Source organism: Vipera ursinii, assembly GCF_947247035.1.
Source record: "Vipera ursinii genome assembly, chromosome: 6".
NCBI lineage: Eukaryota > Metazoa > Chordata > Lepidosauria > Squamata > Viperidae > Vipera > Vipera ursinii.
The window spans coordinates 22,999,199-23,015,897 of NC_139515.1; the positions used below are offsets into that span (position 1 = coordinate 22,999,199).

Below are 16,699 nucleotides of genomic sequence, written 5' to 3' on the forward strand. Positions count from 1 at the left end.
ACCATGGTATGCCTAGCACTGCCTGTGTTTCTATGTTCTGGGCCAGCTGCAGTTTCTATGATATTCAAGATCAGTTCCATATAGAGTGCAACGCATTCATCTAAACACAAGGTGACCAAAGTATGATTGACTTTCTAGAGGGTACTTAACAGTGAATGGATGATATCTGGCCCCAAAGAAAAAGAAATTATAGCAGTCTCCTGCAGAAATTAAACAGAAGCTGTTTGCTGGTCCTTGACTGAAATAAAGAACTTGAGTTGAAGCAAGAAAAGTGAGAGCACTGAGCCCTAAGGCAGTTCATATGACAGAAGATGCTGGCTTGATGTCTCCCTCCCACAATCAATCAACATTAGCTTGATCCGACCACAAGAGGAAGGAAGATAACAACCGAGTGCCATGATTCTTACCTCTAATCCCTCTAGGAGGTCAAGAATGATACCATGTTCATTAGTATTGAAAACCACTGTTTTCCCAGATTCTTGGCCCAGTTCCAGCAGATATCATCAGTAAGATGACAAATGCTGTATCAGCGTCATGTTCCAGTTTGCAATCTAAATGAAAGTAATCTAGACAATCCATATTTTCTAGGTCTGTAACCCAACTATCTTCTCAACAACCTTCCTTAAGAAGGAAAGATAAGACACTGGATAATTTTTCTCCAAGACTGTCAGGTCCAGTGAGCAGAAGGCATACCATTTTCTATTGGTATTATCACCCTTTCTCTAAATATATATATTATCACATGTGTTCAATTACATACCATTCCCTCATACAGCCTTTACCAAACAGGAAGAATATGGAACTATTTAGCAAGTCACTGCATTACCAGATCTGAAGATCCTGTCTACTTCATCAGAATTACTGGTTCAAATAACTATACAAAAACATGCTTCTATTACATTGGTATAACCTGCTCAAATGGAGTCCAATTCCAAGCAACTCTGAGCAGTTTTGTCTACCATAGGCCACAAATGTTCCTCACAGTGGCCATCCAAATATTCCTGTGTCCTGTCCCTTCCCAGCAAAGATAATGTCACTTTAAATATGGTCTCTGGTATGTCTAGCTGCAGATACATAAGGGTAGAAAAATATGTTTTGCTATTCTTATTGTTACAACATAATCTCTAATATGGTTTTGGTCAAATTCATTGTTCATCTTCCTCCAATGATACTCTAGACATCTATTCTGCCATTTCATCTCTTGACATTCCTCAGAAAACCAAGAAGCATCCAGGAACAACACACAGTGAGAGTAATCTGGCTCAGTAATCTGAGCCAACACCCATATCACTTGCCCATTCCAAACAGAAACCTATACGCCTTGGGGAAAACCATAAGCCCAGTAAGGTAGGAAGGAGGGATGAAGCAGGGAATTAGCCTTGAATTATTGTACAGCTGCAAAAGATCCAGGACTAGCAAACACGCAAACACAAACACAAACCTCATCTATCTGTTCCCATGAACATGAAAGCATGAAAGATTCCTGTATTATAAACAGAATACAATAAAATATTTCGTTTGAATCCTTCATACTGTATGAGGATCTGGTCACTTGTGTCTGACAGTCAGGGGCAGCACCAAAAAGTCAAAAAACCATCAGAAAATGATTTGATTGTGACAATGGATTGATATTTTAATTGATATTCCTAAATCACATCACAATTATCCCAAGGCAAAATGCAATTCCCATTCCATGGTTGCCATGTTGGACATGAATTACTGGGCTGTCCCAGACTGCACCTAGGAGCAGTTTAAAGTATCCAAGAACCATAAACTGCTAAGCTTGTAAGCCGCCCTGAGTCTTCGGAGAAGGGCGGGATATAAATGGAATTAAAATAAAAATAAATAAATAAATAAACCTCAGGGACTTGACTGTCACCAGGCAACGGAATGTAGTAATTTAGGGAAAGATGTAACTGCAGCCATGACAAAATTCATCTGCTTCTTAAAACTCAATTTCAACCAAGGTGTCCCATACCAATGATTTGCCAAGCAAAGCCTCTAAACACCATAATAATCCCCACCTGCCCCTTTGTGTCCTGGGCTTGCGAATGTGCAAAACATGAAAAACAGGTGGACATATCTCCAGGAGGGTAACTTTCTTCCCTGGGATCCTCCAGGTCTCAATTATAGCACCAAATGGTAGTCTCATCTGCAATCAGATTATGAATGAGGGTTGTCTTCTACTGAACTAAAATTTAATACAGTAAAAGTAGGTGGAGGCCACAACAATCAAGGATTTGATGCCTTGGCTACAGGAATAAATATTAGAGGGCAGAACAGGACAGATCTGAACCACAGGGCCCGCCTCCCCTCAAGCAGGTCATCCTCAGTTTCCCCATCATGTTTTCCTTGGTGAAACTGCTTTCCTTCTCCTCTTTCCCCCCAAGTCCCTCTCACCCTCACTCCTCAACTGATGCTGCAGAGAAAAGAATAGAATACAACAGAACAGAACAGAAACTTTATTGTCACTTTAAATGTACACTAATCAGCATTCATTAAAATGAAATTGTATTGCATTCAACTCTCAAAAAATACCATTATGCATATACCCACATACACATACATATATGACACAGAGAAACATCACAGTCACATGTATACGTATACATATACTTGATGAAAAAAAGAATTCTGTGAATTTACAAAATGGATGGCATAAGGCAGAGGTCCCCAACCTTTCTGGGTTAGCAGCCCAGAGGGAAAGGGAGGGGTAGGCACCTTTACATGCACATGCACAAATGGGGCCATGAGCACACACTTGCCACAAATGGGGCCGCTAGCACAACAATGATCTTTGTTTTATTAACATTCAAAACCAGGTTATTTTTATTGTACCAGTCCACCAAAGCCTTCACCTTCTCCCTATAAGAATCTTTGTTATCATCTCAGATAAGACCCACCACCACTGTCGTGTCACCCACATACTTCACAATAGGATTTATAGCAGACTTGGCACAGCAGTCATGGGTCATCAAGGTGAACAAAAACAGACTCAAAACACAGCCCTGTGGGGAACTCATACTCAAAAAGATGGAATTGGAAACTTTCCTTCCAACTCACACAAACTGAGGCCTATCAATAAGGAAGTCAAGTATCCATTTACATAAAGAAGTATTAAAACCTAATAGGCCCAGTTTGTTCACCAAATGCTGAAGAACGATTGTGTTGAATGCTGAACTAAAATCAACAAACAGCATTTGCACATGAGTATTTTTCTCCTCCAGGTGTGCCAAACTAAGATGAAGCACACAGGAAAGTTCATTTTCTGTAGAGCAGTTCTTCTGACAGGCAAACTGTAATGAGTCAAACGTAGAGGGACACCTGGTCATCCCTATTCTTAACCTCATGCAACCACAACAACGTCCCTCACTCTATTGGTTGTAGACCATCCTTTACTTAGCCGCCCTATTGTGACAATAATGACACAGAAGGAAATTGTTTACCAGAAAATGGCTGTTCAGATATTGATAGGGAAATATGGCCACCCTTAGAAAGCTGTGCCAATCCCTATGAAACTTTAACATAATGATCATTACTGTCATTTTAAGACTCAATAGTATCTAAAATATACCTCTAGGTACATGTGAATATAAATCCATTTCATACTCTGGCCCAATATTGCAGCTAATGAACAGTTTGGTTATTTCACATAATTCTGCGTACTAATATGTGATGCATATTTTTTAAAACAATACCTGAAAAGTACACATTAATAAAGCAAACCCATCCTCAGTATTATCCGAGCAATCTTGCTGCCACAGAAACCCCTAATTAGCTTATCTGAACAGAGCCAAATAATTATGTTGCACAACTTAATTCATGTTGGGCTCAAAGCTAAAACAATTCCGCAGGCTGTCCTATATTACATTTGTGCAATAGTTACACCACACCTAATCTCACTGCCTCTTAACCAGTGTGACATACCACAATTGATTGTGTTTTCATTCTAGAAACTCTTTGGAGATACTTACATACCTACATACGTACGTACATATGCTGAGTTTTGCTTATGCATTTTTAAATCAGTTTAAATTAAAGTTTAAACAACAATAAAAATGAAAGCAATATGTGAAAGATAAGTAACAGAGAGGGTCTTAGGCTGTATTGTAAACACTAGCCTTTTTCAAAATTGATGTTTTAGAATTCCTAGATTTTCCAACACAACTGAAGAGTACTAGATTGATGATAAAAAATATCTGTAAGGTTTAGTATGTTATAAATGACATTAGAATATCATATATTCTCATAAGGTGTCCAAAAATTTTGGAATACTACCGTATGTATGTATAAATAAAAAACCAATTAGGATTAAAAACTTACCTGCATTAAGCCCTATCATCATTTACTTTTGGAAAATATTTCATGCTAAAATATCTTATATATACATATACGTATACATATAGTAAAGGTAAAGGTTCCCCCGCACATGCGTGCTAGTCATTTCCGACTCTAGGGGCCGGTGCTCATCTCCGTTTCAAAGCCGAAGAACCAGCGCTTGTCCGAGGACGTCTCCGTGGTCATGTGGCCGGCATGACTAGCACGGAACGCTGTTACCTTCCCACCGTAGTGGTCCCTATTTTTCTACTTGCATTTTTACGTGCTTTCGAACTGCTAGGTGGGCAGAAGCTGGGACGAGTAACAGGCGCTCACTCTGCTACGCGGCACTCGGGATTCGACCCGCCAAACTGCCGACCTTCCGATACACAAGTTCAGCATCCTAACCCACTGAGCCACCGCGTCCCTATACGTATACATATACATATATACAGAGAGGGACATAATTTTGTGAAGTATCAGTTCCAACAATAGCTTCTCAAATTGCTGTAATATTTTGAATAACAGAGAGGAGTAGTGAGTTCCCACAGCAACCTATGAAGAAAATGGAATCTCTGATAGATATCTACTTCTTTGAGCAACATAGTAGTTAAGAGAATCAATTATGCACCAGCAAGATCTCTGCTTATATTTAGTTCATATTTGTTATATTTAAGATCATCTATGCGCTGGTCATAGGGAAGCTGAGATGTCCCAATATTTTTCACTTATAATAAACAGCTTATATTATTGGTCTACTAAACAGAACATCATTAATATATCTGAAAACTTGAATACTAAAAAATGTGAACAACCTAACAAGATTGCCATTATTGAAAAGACTTTCAGAGTAAAACAATCCACACATTCTTGCTGCCACCTCTTGAAAGAATAATTAACACATAAATTGCCCCTTGTTGTTGTTGTTGTTAGTTGTGAAGTCATGTCCAACCCATCGCAACCCCATGGACAACATTCCTCCAGGCCTTCCTGTCCTCTACCATCTTCTGGAGTCCATTTAGGCTCACGCCTACTGCTTCAGTGACTCCATCCAGCCACCTCATTCTCTGTCGTCCCCTTCTTCTCTTGCCCTCAACCTTTCCCAGCATTAGGCTCTTCTCCAGTGAGTCCTTCCTTCAGGATCTGGCCTTCTAAAGAGCAGTCAGGGTTGATTTTCTCTAGGACTGACCGGTTTGATCACCTTGCAGTCCAAGGGACTCGCAGGAATCTTCTCCAGCACCATAGTTCAAAGGCCTCAATTCTTTGGCACTCAGCCTTTCTTATGGTCCAATTTTCACAGCCACACATTGCAACTGGAAAGACCATATCCTTGACTATACACATTTTTGTTGGCAGGGTGATGTCTCTGCTTTTTACTGTGCTGTCTAGATTTGCCATGGCTTTCCTCCCAAGGAGCAGGCGTCTTTTAATTTCTTGGCTGCAGTCCCTGTCTGCAGTGATCTTGGAGCCCAGGAAAATAAAATCTGTCACTACCTCCATTTCTTCCCCATCTACAGTATTTGCCAGGAATTGAGAGGGCCGGATGCCATGATCTTGGTTTTCTCAATGTTTAGTTTCAAAAAATTGCCCTTTATGAGTGTTAAATCAATTTTATTCATTTTAAAAATCCTTAATGAAATTTGATTAATGTGATTTGAAAAGACATTCATGCAACAGTACTAGCAAGATCACCAAGGCCCTTTCCAAGCCTATGATTTTATGAAATTAACTTGAATTTACATGGTTGCATGCTTCCCTGAGTTTTCACACTGCATCATATAAATTTAAAACATTACAGTTTTAATTAACTGACATTAAGTTGCTTGGTAAAATTGATAGAAATAAAACTAGAAAATAATTAAGCAAGCACATTGCCTAAAAAAAATAATGATGAGAGGGGAGAAAAAAAACTTCCCTTCTAATATGTCTTTAGGATCTTTTGCAATTAAGGATAGAGGGTTCTCCGATATTTTATGGTTTTTTTAAAAAAAAAAGAAATGACATATTTGAAACTAAATAAGGATGCTTCTTCAATCTCATTATTCTGGAATAATCCTATTAGTGTATTTTAGTTATTCTATGAAAATAATCTGTCTTCTTTTCAACATATTTTTCAGTAGTGCTGCATTTTTTCTACAGTACCTATAAAACAGAAAATGATTTATGTCTACCCTCAAAAAAAACCCAAAACCCTAATATATAAATATTGTAAAATGTAGCGGTTTCCTTAGAGAAATAGCTCTTGCAGTGATGGGTAGCATTTTTCAGTTTTATTAATCAAAGCTTTATCATCTTTTCCAAGATTACTTTTGTTTCCTCAGGCAAAAAAAATAAAATATTCTGGTATCTCCAAATAGTCCCTCGCCTTAATGAGAAAAAGAGTTGATAAAGATAATGAGTTCATTATCCAAAATATGAGTCAAATTGGAAAAGTTTAAAAAGTACAAGAATTTGCAAAGAATAAAGCTCTTTGATGCTCTTCTATTAGAGATCAGATTTCCAGGGATTGAATCAGACTGTTTCAAGAGGAATTGAAATTGTCAGTAAAAGAGCTAAACCATTTCACCCTTAAGTTCCTAATTAAATAGGCAGCCACAGTGGGAACTGACCATTTAAATGACAAGTAGAAGAAAGGAGGGAAACAAGAGTTGCTAAGATGACAGTACTCAAATTAATTACTTCACAGTAATTCCACAGTTCTCAGTGGAACACACTGCCCAGAAAAATAATGCAAGGATGCCAGAATACTATTTAAGCTATTTTCAATCCTGTTGCAGTGTGTAGGTCTAAATAGGCTCAAAACCAGCACTTTGACACACTGTATTGATTGCTGTAAACTATCCAACTACTTTGAAGAATAAAGAAAAAGTGAGGGCGCATCAACTGATTATGGTATCGGTTCAGCATTGTTTCTTTTAGATAGCTTATATATTGCCACAAACACATGCAAATAATCTGTCATCTTTATTGGGCTGGGTTTTGTATGGTTATTGATTATTTATGCTGTGTTCTCCATTGGATTTTGTTCACCACACAGAAATGTTTTGGCTTGGGGGGGGGTTCACTATATAAGTTTAAATAAATAAAATATTAGCTAATAGGATTGCTCCCATATAATGAACATTAACATGAGACTACTTCTGTTCCTCTACATAGTAGCTGTGTACTATTTTAATCTATCTTTTATCTTCTTCAGATTTTAAAATAACATTTAAGTAATCCAGGACTTCCTAAAGCCTTGAAGAAAGGTCACCAGATCAGGCTGCAAAAAATAATCTGACAATTTTGAAATAGCAGAAAAAGGTTAAGAGTTCTCTACATCTTTTTGCTTCCATCTAGTGGTCATCCAGATTTTTGAAGTGCAGATTAGCAGCCCCTAGTTTAGAGAAAATATCATGTTATACCAGGGGTCCCCAACCCCGTCTGTGGCCCAGTGCGAGGTTGGGCCGTGGAAGTGGGGTGTGTGTATGAGCATGAGCCATTACATTTGTGAAAGTGGCATGTGCATGTGAAACCATCCCCTCTCCCCCACCCTGCCACCACCATCACCACCTCCGCTGGTTTGCAGAGTCGGAAAGGTTGGAGACTGCTGTGTATTTAAGTCCTTGGAATATGATCTCAAAACTAAAACACCATTATAGCATTTTAAAATGTTTGTTTTACTCTCTGACCTTATCTATGCTTTGCCAGGGTTATCAATCAAAGGCCTCTCTTGTCATTTATATAATGTGGTGGTCCAACATTAATATTGGCTCCAAGAATTCCTAAGTGTTCAGTCTAATCTCTCTGAAGAAATGCAACCCAATCCTGATCAAATTCCCAAATCAAGCCATATTCTTGAACTCTATTCAGTTCAGTTTCTTCTCTTTACAGCCTAAAGTTATGCAGAGCAGAAGAGAATCCAAACCTGGACTTGAAATAAAAAGACTGCAGCTGAGAACCATCAGCATACTACTAATGATAATTAGTTGCAAATCCACAGTGATACTTACTAGTACATTCTTATATATAAATTATAAATTATATATAAATAAGAGATTAATATAGCACTTTTTGTAGGAATCCCAACTTCCTGGGATGTCATGGTCAATAATATCAAGTCAAAGATAGATCAGGAGTATCAAACTTTTATTTTGCCATACAGATCATTTATGGGGATGATCAGAACTGTCTCCACATCAAAACTGGAATATATGAATCAGAGATGGATGACTTTTAAGGAGTTGTGGGCTACAGAGTTGGCCCTCACATTATGACCACAATTGAGCCTAAAATTTCTGTAGCTAAGTGAAAAAGTTGTTAAGTGAATGTTACCCCATTGTAACTTTGAATGGTCACTAAATAAAATGTTGTAAATCAAGGACGACCTATAATTCATCCTTCTAACTTTCTGGAAAATTCTAGGAAGCCCATCTTGTTGCACATTAATATCACAGGAAAGCAGGAGACCAATTAAGGGAAGCAACTTATCCAGATAAACATTAAGAGTGTACAGTGCTTGGATTCAATTCCAGAAAGATGCCTAAACATATCAGCAAATCTTTAAATTACCTGTACTTTTTTTCCAGGAATGTATGACAGCTGCAGAAGCCAGCTGCACAATCTTGAGAAAAGATACAGATGCTTTGAAGAATTGCAAAAGGTGCCACTTTTGTGCCCTTAAATACTTCAAAGAACCTTTTGTGATGTGAATCTGAAGTACACAGTCCTAAGAAATCAGATTACATGGTGCATTAGACTCATCAAGAATACTACTTCTCAAAATGGCATCAAACCAAGTATACTTCTAAGCAATATTACACAGAGAAAGAGAGAGAGCTCAAGGTGCTCATAATGTAATCAGATGGTATTAGTGTATTACCCAAAGCTACCAATTGCAACATCCTTTGGCCAATAGTTAATACAAGCTCTGAGACCCTGTGGTACCTGCTTGATATGGTCAGCTCTGTTGGAACTTAGTGAAGGTTTTCTGGGCTAGGTGACTGACCTATTCTTGGGCAATTCTGAAGCATCCAGAATAGAAGCATTTCATTCAGCATTTCATTTCATTCATATAGGGCTAAAAGGAATCTGCTCTCTCAACACTGTTCAAGATCATCTGAATTACTTTGTTGAGATGGATCAGGTAGACTTGCCAATTCATGAAATGAATCTCTTCATCTTCATAACAAAAATTACTTGGTTCAACTGTATCTATATTGCTTCTATTTTGACTGATCAGATTCATCCTCAGATGTGCCCAATAGTCACTCAGGTTACATCACCTGCAACCATTCTGTATACTATTATACACCATAGACCCCCAACATGGGGCAAGGAAAAAAAATATCCTGGGGGAAAACATTCTTTCCTATCTATACCAGGTTGCAACAGAGTGGTCAGCCAAGTTCAAGAAAGCACTCCCAGTTAGCTCTACCATACTTAAGATCTGGACCAGCCAAACTTACAGTATATACTGCCCTGTTCAATGAGTTTGGTTTAATAATAATCCTGCACCTGGCAATGATCCATCCATGGCATTGACACTACTCTGAAATCGATATAAAGATTATTTCAATAAAGGAGAGTATTTGTAGCTCAGGGTTGAAATGAGGGGTCCTTGATGCTAGAACTGATGATGTTACCTAGTTTGGGTGAAACATCTTATAGAAAGCAACTAAACTGAGAGAGCACCAAGGACCCCTCAAAGATTATTTCCCACTGTGATAAAAATGAGATTAAGGAATAAGATTACTTGCCTCGTGGGCATTCTGTGAAATGGACTGGTAAAAGATGAAGAAACCAGGAAATCCACAAAAACATAAGCTTTCCTCTCAAGGATGACAGCTTCAGTATGAAGTCATGAAGTCCTCCAATGCCCTGAGGGTCTCCAATATCATATTCAAGATTACCCAAGCCAGCTCAGTTAGGTTTTCCATTATGCAGCATTGTAGTCAATATACTAGTGGAATTCCTGTCTTCACCTGACATTCTGCACAAATATCATATTCCTAAAAGATATGACTAACCAGTGAAAGGGCCTGAAAAGGAGATAAAAGACCTAAGGACTATAGCAGCCTCCAAATGCCCACAATTCATGTACAGAATATTCTGTAACAGCAGATCTATCTTAGGAGACTTACCTTATCTGACCAGGCTGTTTTTTACAATCTATTACACAATCACAAATCATGAAAAGGTCCCCTAAATGCTTCTTTTTTTTCAGCTCCTTTTATGAAGCTGCCAAGAGCATGATTTTTGGTTGCAATACCGATAGCCAGCTTAACTTATGGTAGTGCCAGGGTTAGGGCTAATATATGCCAACACAAATATAATTACTATTACAGTTATTGCTATAGACCTGCTACAGCAGATTTTATTGGGTCTTTTTTTTAAAGAAATCTATTAAAGCTTCATAAAATAACTAGCGAAAATGTGTATCATTGGAAATGGCATCTCATAACAATGCTCTCAACCTTCCAAAGGAAGTGTAATAATTTATATAATAATTAGCTCAATTCATTCATATCTGGGAACAATTCCTTAACTTAGAAATGTCTACTCAACAAAATCCACAATAAAATACCCTGATCCAATAGCCCATCATTTTTTTTATGTTTCCTTCATCTGAAAACAGTGGTGTGCCATCCATAGGGAACCAACTACTAGACAATGGCCAACATTACACTCTCTGTATAAATTTTAAAAAATCTTATCTATATCATGCTAGTTTGCATCCCAAATCATATTTGTACTTCTCACCCACTTCAACAAGGTAAGCTTATTGAAAATATTCAAGAAAAAAACAGTCCTTCATTATAGAAAGATAACTTGTGTCTTTATGCAATTGATATCGAAAATGTAAGGTCCCATAAATTCAAGTTTTGCCCCATTAAAAGAATCAGTGTCCAGCAACTGGAGAAAGGTTATTCATTTGAATATATAACCTGAATTCTGTTCACATTGAACTATTGATTTTAGATTTTTTTTTCTGCCAGTCTACATATTTTGACATTCATTTATTTCTTGTTCAAACTTTTAATATCTAGTACCATGACTCAGTGGGTTAGGACGCTGAGCTTGTCGATCTGAAGGTCGGCAGTTTGGCGGGTCGAATCCCGAGTGCCGCATAACAGAGTGAGTGCCTGTTACTCGTCCCAGCTTCTGCCAACCTAGCAGTTCGAAAGCACATAAAAATGCAAGTAGAAAAATAGGGACCACTCCAGTGGGAAGGTAACAGCGTTCCGTGCGCCTTTGGCATTTAGTCATGCCGGCCACATGACCACGGAGATGTCCTCAGACAAGCGCTGGCTCTTCGGCTTTGAAACGGAGATGAGCACCGGCCCCTAGAGTCGGAAACGACTAGCACGCATGTGCGGGGGAACCTTTACCTTTTTACCATGACTGAAAGAATTCAGTTAAAACCATAGTAGCTACCAAAGCATTAAGAATGTTATATCGCTCATCTGATTCTACTGGAGCCTCTATTCAATAAACCCAGCTAGTTGCAAATTAAGTCTTTCTAGCAGGCTTTGATATATGAACCCAAATTAATTTACTATGTGAAATAATGACAGAACTAGTTGAAATAGGATACTAATCGTCATGGTGTACAGAGGTTTAATATAATAAAAGGATGTTTACCCATTGGATAAAGAATATAGATTAATGCTTTTTGTAGTAAAACTGGTCTTGAATATAAATTATTGCACCAAATCATTACTTTCAGTACAGAAACAATAGTTTCTATGTCTGGCAAATATTGATAATATAATGTACAATAGCCTTTAAACTCCAGTGTTGGCTTGTCAACCTGTAACACTTGTAAAATGATCGGTGTAATGTGATTCCTACTTTTGCTAGTATCGGTATTAATTACAAAGGAGAAAAGGCACTGTTCGACTGAATATTGTACTTTCAACTGAATGTGATTATGCAAGTTGCAGTGTTAAAAAACCCCAGTATTTGAATACGTAAGTGATGGCAGCACATAGATTAGTAATAAATTGTTTTGCAACTGTGAGATATCCACCTAACACATTTCACCTCCTCCCTCCCTTGCATTCCACTTCTAACTACATTGGAGGTAAGAGCCATTGATTTCAAAAGAAAGAGCTTTCACATCCAGGGCTAACTGCCTGAACACGTAATACAATATAATATCCAGGACACAGACAGGTTGATGCCTGTTGTCAACACCCTGCTTGGACTGTAGGCAATTTTTTATTCCTTATCTCATTCTCTTTTTTAGGTCATATGTGCAGATGTTCACCTAAATGTTTCATTTTGCCAGGGAGAATGGCTGAAACGGGTTTCCTATGCTCTCTCTCTCTCTTCCCCCCTCCCCCCCCCCCGGTTGCCGATTTCATGGCAATCCGTATGAAATCCTACTGGATGTGGCAGAGAGGGAAGAATGCAAGGAGGAAGCTTCTTCAGATCTACCGATCTGCTGGTATATAGGGGAAGCTATGCTTCCTACACACCGGTAAACAGAAGCAGGGGGAGAGCTTTCAAGAACCGTCCCTTCCTTTAAATAAACTCCCGCCCCTCCCCAATCTGAGGCCACCACAATCGCAGAAAAAGAAGAAGAGCAGGTGCGTCCTTCTAGGCGCCCTGGTCCCACGCCCACCGGCCAAAGGGGCTAGTAGTTCCTCACGCCAGGCATGGCACCCAGAAGCGCCTGCCTCATCTCTGAAGTTTTGCTCCAGCCGCCTAGAAGGAGGCAGGGAAGGGACGCGATGGAGGAAGGCAAGGGAAGAAAACCGACTGGGAGACCATTCCCAGCCTCCTCGACGGCGCGGTATACAAGCACGGCAAGAGAATGGGATAGAGGCGCCAAGGCAAAGTTGCCCGAGCCGGCGCCGCGCAAGCGGCCCTCACTCACCTATTGGACAGAGGCAGAAGAGCTGGACGGAAGCAAGCAACAAATGCCGTAGGAGGCGCATTTCCAACCCGTCCTGTGGCTTAGCCTTTTTCTTCCAAGTAGCCTCCCCTTTGCTCTCTCTTCGCCGGCTACGTCGCCTTTTCTCTCGCCGGAGAAAAAGCTCGCCGGGCGGAAAGGCTGCAGGGCTGGGGGGATAAACTCCAGTTAGCGAGGACTTGCGAGAGAATCCAGCTCGGGCTGAGCAGCCAAGCGCATCTCGGAGCGCCTTCCCCCAGCCTCCTGGCAGCAGCCCGAGGCGCTCGGCGAGAGGCAGAGCGGAGAGGAGCGGACGCCGGCTCTGGGCTCGTCCGCGCGTGCGAGAAGAAATGCGCGGAGCCGAGCACGAGCGTGACAAGACGCGCGCTCCCGCGGGGGCAGGAGCACCCGCCTCAGCCGAGCTGGGGCCGCCGCCAAGCTGGGAGGAGCGGCGTGGAGCGGGCTGGGGCGCGGGGGCAGTCGGGGGTCTGAGGATGGGACGAGGGGAGGGGAGGGTCGCGCGCCCAGAGCGGGGGAGGCAAGGGAAAGAGGGCGAGCGCCTTAAATCCTGCAGCCGAAGCATCCTGAGCGCTCGGGTGGGGGTGGGGGCGACTCGTGGTTGGAGTGTCCTTATCAAGCTTGCTCTCCCTTCCCTCGCCTAGGAAAATAAGGTCAAGAAGGGGGGGGAGAGGGGATACAGCCTTTCATACAGATGATTGTTTAAAGGTTGTGTGTGCCCGCCGGAAAAGAGATTAAAGAAATCGGGGGGGGGGGAGGAGGAGGAAGAATCGTTCATTATCCCCCCCTACCCTCCTTCCGGCAGAAAAAGAGAACTGATGGTGGTCTCTAGCTCCCAGGGGCGGCCTCCGTCAATGGCCACACCACATCGTCACAAAGCCAGTGGGGCTTGACAAAAGTATCGGTAGGCATTCCGTTCCGTTGCTACTCCTGCTGTTGCCACCAAAATACAAAAGGAAGAGCTGCAATAGTTGCAGGCGCCTTCCCTTGCTGCCCATCGCCTTCCCCATATAGCGATCCAAACTCTACGGAGAGGTAGGGTAAGGAAGGGAGCACAATGGGGTGAAGTGAATCGTTGCAGATTTTCTCACCCACCCTTTTTAAAAAATAAAATTCCAGCCTGCCTTTCTCCAAACTACTCCGCTGCTGATGAAGTCATGTTTCCAGGATGGTACAAGGGTTTTATAGAAAGAAAACAAAAGACAACCTAGTCAATCTTAAGACTCTTAACAATATGCAGAGTTTGCAACTTGAACTCGCAACTGCTCCATCGCTCCCCTCTTTCACCTTTCTGTGTGTGTGTTCGCTGTCTTGTCTGATGAAGATTTGGGGGGAAGTCCCAAATTCACACCCCATGATCAGATTTTGTTTTAACTAAAAGGCATGCCTTAATGGATTTGGGAGCTGAAAGTGCTACTCAAGGGGACCTTGCCTAAAGATGAGGACTAGGAAAGTAACCTAATTGGCCTTGCCTGGTTTTGTAGAATTAAGCATGCCTTGGTCTAGTTTAGTGATGGCAAACCTTTTGGGCTTGGTGTCTAGAAATTTAGAAAATGTCTAACTTGGCTCTGCTGATGGATCTCTCTCTCTCTCTCTCTCTCTCTCTCTCTCTCTCTCTCACACACACACACACACACACACACAGCCTAAACAAAAGAAATTTCTGTATCTCTTTCCTGCCCCCACCCCCATCTAAGCCATCCTAAATAATGACGCTTGGTGGCAGCACCAAAGCTAGGCCTGAAGTAGAGACCCTGGCCTTGACTCCAGCCCTGGTGCCATCTTGGCAATTCAAAAAGCTCATCTTACACCATTTGACCAGGCATGTAAGACTTGCGGAAGGGGGCAAATGCCCCTGCAGCCCAGCCGTTTCCAGGATCTGTCACACGCTGTTTGCCTTTAGGTGATAGTCTCTTTGTGTCTCCAGGTCCCTGCAACCTATCAGGGTTGCAGTTCAGGGCTGCACAAGACCTTTGTTATTGAAGCAGCTTCAGAGAATGCTGTTTGGTAGCCTCTACAGCCTCCAAAACCTGCACAAAAGCACCTTCCATGATTTTTGGAGGTTCCAGAGGCCGTGAACACAGCCCTCTCTCACTACTGCCAGAAGGCCTAGAGGCTGTGCGAGAGCACATAGCCTATTCTTGTATGGTCTCCACAGCCTCTGAAAATCCTGCGAAAGTGGGGCACGTTTTTGAGAATAGTTATTGTTGGGTGCTGGTGTGTACAGTATGTTACTTTTGACATATGCCATAAGTTGCCATCACTGACCTAGTTAGTAGCAGAGCTGTAAACTAGATTGGGAAGTTTTAAAAGTTCTGAAATAAAGCTATACTGTGGCCAAATAAAGTAAATGAATATGTCTATGAAGCCATCAAGAACTGAGGGAGACTCTTTTTACCTTGATCTCTCTTTTGTCTCCCGAACTCACTCTTGTCAATCCATGCAGTGCTGGCAGACCTCATTTAACAACCTTAATTGGGACTGGCAACTCGGTCACCACTGTTGGTAAGCAAAACATTAGGTGATCTTCCTGCTTAGCAGTGGCAGTCATTAAATCTTTACCTTTATTAGACTTATATACCGCCCTTCTCCCGTAGGACTCAGGGCGGTTCACAAGGTTTTTAAAATAACAATACAACAATTACAAAAATTAAGAACAGTTAAAATGATTACATTTAGACCTTGAATAAAACCCCAATTAAAATCCAATTAAAACACCAATTAATACTGTCAGTCCAGGCCAGAAAGCCAAGTCTTCAGGTCCCAGCGGAATGAGCAAAGGTCAGGGGCAGTCCTAAGCTCTAAGGGCAGCTGGTTCCAAAGGGCAGGTGCACCCACAGAGAAGGCCCTCCCCCTGGGTGTTATCCGCCGGCAATCTTTTACCAGCAGTACCCTGAGAAGACCCTCCCTGTGGGAGCGCACAGGATGAAGGGAGCTTGATGCCAGCAGCAGGTGTTCCCTTAGATATCCCAGACCCAAGCCATTTAGGGCTTTATACGTCATCACCAGCACCTTGAATCTCACCCGGAGGGCAACTGGAAGCCAATGCAGCTCGCGGAGCAGAGGTGTTACATGGGAGTATCGGGAAAGCCCCATCACAACCCGCGTGGCTGCATTCTGCACCAGCTGAAGCCTCTGAGTGGTCCTCAAGGGCAGCCCCATGTAGAGAGCGTTGCAGTAGTCCAATCGGGAGGTCACGAACGCATGAGTGACTGTGCGCAGGGCATCTCAGTCCAGGTAGGGCCGCAACTGGCGCACCAGGCGAACCTGGGCAAAGGCCCCCCTGGTCACGGCTCCTATATGGTCTTCAAAACTGAGCCGCAAATCCAGGAGGATGCCCAAGTTGCGAGCCCTATCGACGGGGGGGTAACACCTCACCCCCCCATCATTAAAGGTGGAATGAACTGGTTAGTCCGAGATGCCGATATGCACAGCCACTCAGTCTTGGCGGGATTGAGACGAAGCCTGTTTCTCCCCATCCAGACC

At 41.7% G+C, this 16,699-nt stretch overlaps 1 protein-coding gene across 1 annotated transcript in view; it reads right to left on the reverse strand.

The window, feature by feature from the left end:
* Nucleotides 1-13,241, reverse strand: part of PTPRZ1 (protein tyrosine phosphatase receptor type Z1) — a gene marked incomplete at both ends in the record, with an annotated part of 107,250 nt that extends 94,009 nt beyond the window's left edge. Inside the window, one exon of the mRNA XM_083366525.1 lies at nt 13,181-13,241. Within this exon, the coding sequence (XP_083222651.1) occupies nt 13,181-13,241 (61 nt within the window). The remainder of the gene's footprint in view (nt 1-13,180) is intronic.
* Nucleotides 13,242-16,699: the final 3,458 nt, after the last annotated feature.